At 39.5% G+C, this 6,346-nt stretch overlaps 1 protein-coding gene across 1 annotated transcript; it reads right to left on the reverse strand.

Moving 5' to 3' along the window:
• Positions 1 to 462: 462 nt before the first annotated feature.
• On the reverse strand, positions 463 to 5,668 carry LOC105035472 (uncharacterized). The gene is made up of 6 exons (XM_010911038.4): positions 5,204 to 5,668; positions 3,095 to 3,177; positions 2,870 to 2,992; positions 1,986 to 2,792; positions 1,679 to 1,892; positions 463 to 1,535 (listed from the first exon to the last, which is right to left on the reverse strand). Exons 1-6 carry the CDS (start codon positions 5,541 to 5,543, stop codon positions 979 to 981), a joined length of 2,124 nt encoding a protein of 707 aa, XP_010909340.1. The 5' UTR covers positions 5,544 to 5,668; the 3' UTR covers positions 463 to 978.
• Positions 5,669 to 6,346: the final 678 nt, after the last annotated feature.

Here is a 6,346-nt window from a genome sequence, read left to right on the forward strand (position 1 = left end):
TTATGTAGCTACAAAATTTAATTATCTATGTATTTATATCTATTTAAAATAAATATAAATATTAATTTTTACATCTTACTAAAATTTATATCAATATTTATATTTATTAAATAAAATAAATATAGATATAGTTATATCTGAATCCGTCTGACTTCAGTCCTATTACCACCGGTTCAAACTTTACGTCCCCCCCAATCATATTATTCCCCCTTTTGTTGAACGGCCCAGCCGACTTGGAAGAAAATGGCTCACGGTGAGAGGGTACAGTTCAACTGCCAGATAAACTTGTAATATATCGGACAGATTACGGTTCAACCGTTAGCCAAACATATCTTGTAATAGATTTTGTCAAGCAATCACTTTTTCAACATTCAAAACCTAAATAAACACGCTCGACCGACTCCAAAGCCTATACAGGAGAACCACAAACAACACATTTCACAAAGCAAACATGCGTCCATAGACTAGAGAACCCCAAGATTCAAATTTTCATCAACTTTAATTCAATTCTCACACATTGAGATACAAAAATGACAAGGAAAACATTCGGATGTGTATCCATTCTTGTAGTTGACATAAGACATTAAATAAAAGAGAAATCAAGACAGTGAAAGCAGCAGATGGAAATGAAGTATCATCCGCAATGACAGTGTCAGGAAAACTTTGGTTAGGACTCGCTAAAAGGCTCTCAAAATTCCACCGACTGCTCAACCCAACATGGCTCTTATGATGTGTAACCATGTAGGAAATTCTAGACTACATATAAACACAGCATAATACACCAGTTCCATGGTTATTGATGGCATCAAATGCCTGAAGAATGTGTAAGCTCCAAGGGCTCCAATTTCCTCCGAGAGACCTCTGGAGGATGGTTAGCACGGGGTGCATGAAAATCGAACCGAACCATAGCCGCTGAAATCTTCCAAAAAAAAAAAAATGTCAGCATTCTCAAGACAAACTCCACAACCATGGGAAGCTTCACCTGGACATGACCAAGCTTGAGTGTGTCATAGATGCACTGAACAGAGGATCCCCTCCAATCTTGCAGTTATCATGATCAACTGTTAATGATTTGGGCAGCATGAACAGTCCACAAGTTTTATTAGACTGCTTTGCTTCCTCTTGGCTGCTGCTACTGCCAACTCCACGCTGTCTTTTACTATGATCTGGACCATAAGAAGCCAACCGTCTCCTCTTCCTTTTCTTTGATGAGCACCATTTCAAGCCATCCACATGACATCCTTTGACGAGGTCTGGCACATCTGCTTTGAGTATCCATGAGTCTCCATCAGGTGTGTTCTTGGATTCAACAATGCCCTCTGGTTCAGTGCTTTCAGTCCGGGCCTCTGTTTCATAAAGGCTGGTGGTGTCTGGTGATCGAATTGGTATTCCTTCAGCATCATTCTCATGTTCCACATCAGATAACAATGAGCTCACAATATCTTTTCTGTCTTCTATATGATTCCATTTATTGTTAATCCAATCCTGTGAGGGTCTCAAGTCACACCGACTAAAGATAGAGACTCGCTGTTCTCCTGCAACAACCAAACAAGAAATACTTGACATCAGTAAGAGTCCTTGAACAGTCCACGAAAATACTTCTTGGAAGTTTATCTGTGCAGACAGCAAAGATCATACTAAGTTTAGTGCAATGGTGGTCATGAATACAAGATTTTACCTGGGAAATACACATGGATTTGCCCTTCAGATTCTTTACGAATCACAATTCCCTCCCACCAGCCATCATGCCACCATGAATCAACAACAGCCCCGATGTCGAAGCTGCACGACAACCTGCCTCTCTCTGATCGATTTGGACGAACCATTGGCCTCCCACACAACCGTATACCCAACTTGTCTGGTGCTGCAACCCTTGAAAGCAGAATCCATTCCTGTGAAAAAATTAAAAAAAAAAAAAAAACAAATATAAGCACATCCACCAAGATACAAGAGAAGAAACTATGTCACATGAGATTAATATTTACCTCTAAATTGCCATTTCCATCAGCATCTTGAACATCTCGGTATCGGACCTTCACCTTATCATGATGCCTTTTGAGAATCTCGCAACAGAACCAACATCCCCTTATTCCACTATCTTGTGACAGTACTTCAACATGGCATCCTGGAGACATCTGTTGCTGGATTTGTTGCTTACACAACTCCTTTTTGAGTGAACCAGGAGCAGAAGTGGTGCTTGATATATGTCTTTCTACTTTATTGCTAGCACCCAAAATTTTTTTCTTGTTCATATCCCTAGCTACTGTTCCAGCAAAATCAATAGCCCCACTACTCAATCTTTGTTTCTTTTTGAGTCTGCTTCGGGGAATGTGGCCATTTCCATCACCATCTAACTTAGAACCACCACAAGTTATTTTCAATCTCAACTTCAAAGAAGATGTGAACATGGACCGAAGTAGTTCCTGATTCCAGTAGCCCTGGACCAGAGTGATGTCGAAAGGCTTGACATCATCATCACCATCAATCAGCCAGCGACACAGGTAAGGTTCCCACTTGCTGTATGTTGCCTCATTCTGAAACTTCTTAAAATGCTGAGCACTGAGGACAGCTGCTAATCCATCAATGCATTCAACACTGAAATCTTGAAGACAAAGAGAAAAGAAAATCTCTCTGTCATTAACATCGGGAGGCAAAAGAATACCAACCTCATCAACTTCATGAAACCATCGTACCACAACCATGTTATTAGCTCTCAAGTCCTCATACAGGTCTTCCACATATGCAACAAGCCTCTTGTTCTCTTCCGTCATGACATAGACAAAGTCATGAACCTAGGCAAGAATATGGTATATTAAACCCATGTAAAAATAATAACAAGAGAGAAGACATTACAAATTTAAATACTTACAGAGACTATAACTCCATTCCGGCAGAAAGATCGGTAATGTTTGCGCCTTTTCTTGCAATGCCATGCAGAACCTAACCATGTAAATTCTTTGGAATGATGTCCTCTTTTCCCTGATGAAAGATCCTGAATAGACAAAGGCAAGCAACCAGAAGAAAGACTCAGATCCTCAGAATATAATGATAATTCACACAAACTGAGGAAAATAGACCAATATAATTTCCCTACCTTGGAAGTAGGGGCATCTGTAGGTTCAGCCACTTCATCATCTGAGACTCTATCCACCATAGAATATCCATAAGTTACAGAATCTGCAAATGCAACAGACATTTTGTTTGATTGTAAAAACTTTTATCAAAACAGAATTCAGATTTAAGCTCTGATTCTCAACCTCCAGACAACCATCCAGTTGATAGGAAACTTAGAGTCAAAAAGTGTAGGTTTATAAAAAACAGTTTGAGAAGGAAGAAATTTTCACTACACTAAATTGATAAATTTCTAAAGCAGATTCCCTTGGAGAAAGTACAATAGCAACTACATGCTAACATGCTAGAAAGAACTGACACCTCAAGAGAGTCTTGAAACCACATGAGTGTGACCTCCACCATGCTATCTACTCTTGACTCAGGAAGAGTTCCACACACTAGAACTGGTGCTGTGTCATCACTAATTCGTAGTATTTACTGACAAAATTTTATCTGATTAGATAACAAGGCTTTCTAGTGAAGCAATACTCTTCCAGATCCATATTGTACAAAGAAATCTTTCAATATCAAATTAAATTTCCAGATGCCTAAGGAATGAAAAAAAACATACAAAAGGATAAACTATAATTAGGCTAGTCAAACTGAGAGAGATCTATGCAATAAGGACCCTGCCAAGATCAAAGATATAATAGCAAAAACAAGGAGATTAATGAAATAAAACGATGAGGGATACCTGATGACTCATATTCGTACAGACATTTAGTCACATAAACCACGGCAGGGATTGAATAACAAGATAGAAATAACAATCTTGAACTAAAAACATGGATGGCATAACAGCCACCAAGTAGGCAAAACAATTTGCAAACAAATAAAGACAGCACAAACAGCATTTTTTAGAATAAGGGATGTAACACAGCAACATAATACAAAAATACTGCTTTTAAAAAAAATCCAGAAAATTCATGACTAGCTCCTGTTCTGCCCATTATCTCGGTCAACCATTTCGGGTAAGCGTTTAAAAAAAAAAGAAAAATACTGAATGACAAATTCTTTATTTTAAAGGTCCAGACACAAGAATAAAAAGGAACAAATTTTCACATATTACAGAATGCGTGAAATAACTCATGAAAGGAAATTGAAATCGTTTATAACGTTAAAGAGAAAGCAGAGGCACATTAATTATAAGAAAATTATTTCTTAAGAAAACTACCGGCTTAAAAACAGCACCGGGGAAAATTTATATTTTTCCAGTGAAAAAAGAAAAGGCAAAAGGGTTACCACCTTATTCTAGGACAAAGAGATAATCTAAAAAAAAGAACCAAACATCCCAGAAATCCAAAGGTGTCAATAGATCCATGGAAATCCAACGTTGCCTAAGCCGACAAAAAAATTGAAACAAAAAATTTTTAGAAAAAAAAGTTATCTTTCCAAGTATTTTGAAGGTTTTCCAGCTCTATCTCCTCTTAATTTCAAAAAAGATAATCATACATGACATATCTCTCTCTTCTTCCTTCAGTTGTTTATATAGATTGTTTCTATGCAAGAAAAACGTAACAAAGAAACCTCCACGATCCCCAAATCCAAATACTGAAACAAACCAAAGAAGTGACCTTGGAAAAAAGCCCATAAAAATCCAACAGATCTATACGAAATCCAAGCTTTCACTAAAATCAAGTAGAAATAGCCTTTCACGGTTTAGCTTATAGGATATCCTATAATAAACGAGGGGACAATCTATGAGAAGTCACAACATTAGCCCATCAACCATACGTGTTCTTCATACGAAACAAAAAAATAGACACCGGAGAAATCCCAAATTCTAGCACCTGGAACCCTCCACCCTTAAATCCAACCAAAGAACGGAGCCACCTTTCCCAAAAACCCATTAAGGAAACAACAGATCCTTACGAAATACAGAACTACAGAGCCCCAAACCAAATCCCATCCCCAAACACGCCAAAAACCATCTTTTTTATTCCTTCACGCTTTTTATAGCTTCGTTTCTTCTCAATTTTCTAAAATTTCACAAAAAAACATCTTTTTGATTCTTTTACGGTTTTCCTAGCCTCGTTTCTCTTCAAGCTCTATAATTTAGAGAGAGAGAGAGAAGGCAGGGGAGACAAAATACCTGACACAAGGGAAGAAAGCCAATCGAGGACCTCCCTCCGTGACCGCCACTTCAAGGAAATCCCAGAGGAAGACAACGGCGAGCAGCCGAAGGACGAAGACGGCGAGGAGAACGACGAGGAGGCGAGGAGGGGGTTTCTCGGCCGCAGCACGAGAAGCGACCGGAGGAACCGGCCTGGGACGGCGTAGGACATGTGACGGGCGCTCTTCTCCCGGCCCACCACCGCAAGATCCTTCCCACCGGCGGCGTCCCGGAGGTAGTAGTGCACCAACCTCCGCCCCTTGTCCTTCGACATCACCACCTCTTCCCATCCCACGAACACCTTCCCCGAATTCTCCATTGACAAACCTCAACCCTAACAAATCCCCTTCTTCTTCGTCTCCACGAACGCAAAAGAGAGGAGAACAGAGACGGAAGAAGAGGGAGAAATGGAGGGGTTTCTTTGAGAAAGAAAAGGAGGTGGGCTGAAGATATTTAGGTCCGGAATGAAATCGACGGCGGAGATTTCGTCCACGACGTTAAGACGGCGAAACGCCTCGAAGGAACGGGAATTTTTAGGACAAAAGATTTTGGGACGGTATCGGCCCTAATATGTCGTATTATTCACGGAATTGCTATTCAGGATCGGATGGGTAAAAGCGAACTCCGAACAGAGAGGATAGGGGTACGAGGTTGCCACATGTGCCCTGGTTTTTGGTGAGGGAAACGGCTGGACGTGGATTACGTAAAAAGCGCAATGGCGTGGGTTTGGAAGCTTTAATAGATCACCGGAGGGCCTCCTTATTGCATGCACCGGGTGCAATTGGACCGCATCAAATTCTATGATGGATAACACGTCACGCTCTCTCTTATATTTCACTAATTTTCAATTATATATTATTCATCATGCATGTACTCCAAAATTTATCTTGATTCTCTTACCTGCAATAATTTTTCTGCTACAAATGCCATTGGATCGACTAGGACCGATGGACAAGTGATCCAACTCGATCAATTTCTTGATCAGTTTCTAATATTGGATGTAGATATAAAGATTGAATCAAATAAATTATTTTGTCAGATCAGATCTATATATAATCTGGTTGTAATTTTAAAAATTTAAATTTAGATCGGATCCTAATTAAGGGTAACCAAGTATATTTT

The sequence above is a fragment of the Elaeis guineensis genome, chromosome 3 (genome assembly GCF_000442705.2).
Source record: "Elaeis guineensis isolate ETL-2024a chromosome 3, EG11, whole genome shotgun sequence".
In the NCBI taxonomy this organism is placed as follows: Eukaryota; Viridiplantae; Streptophyta; class Magnoliopsida; order Arecales; family Arecaceae; genus Elaeis; species Elaeis guineensis.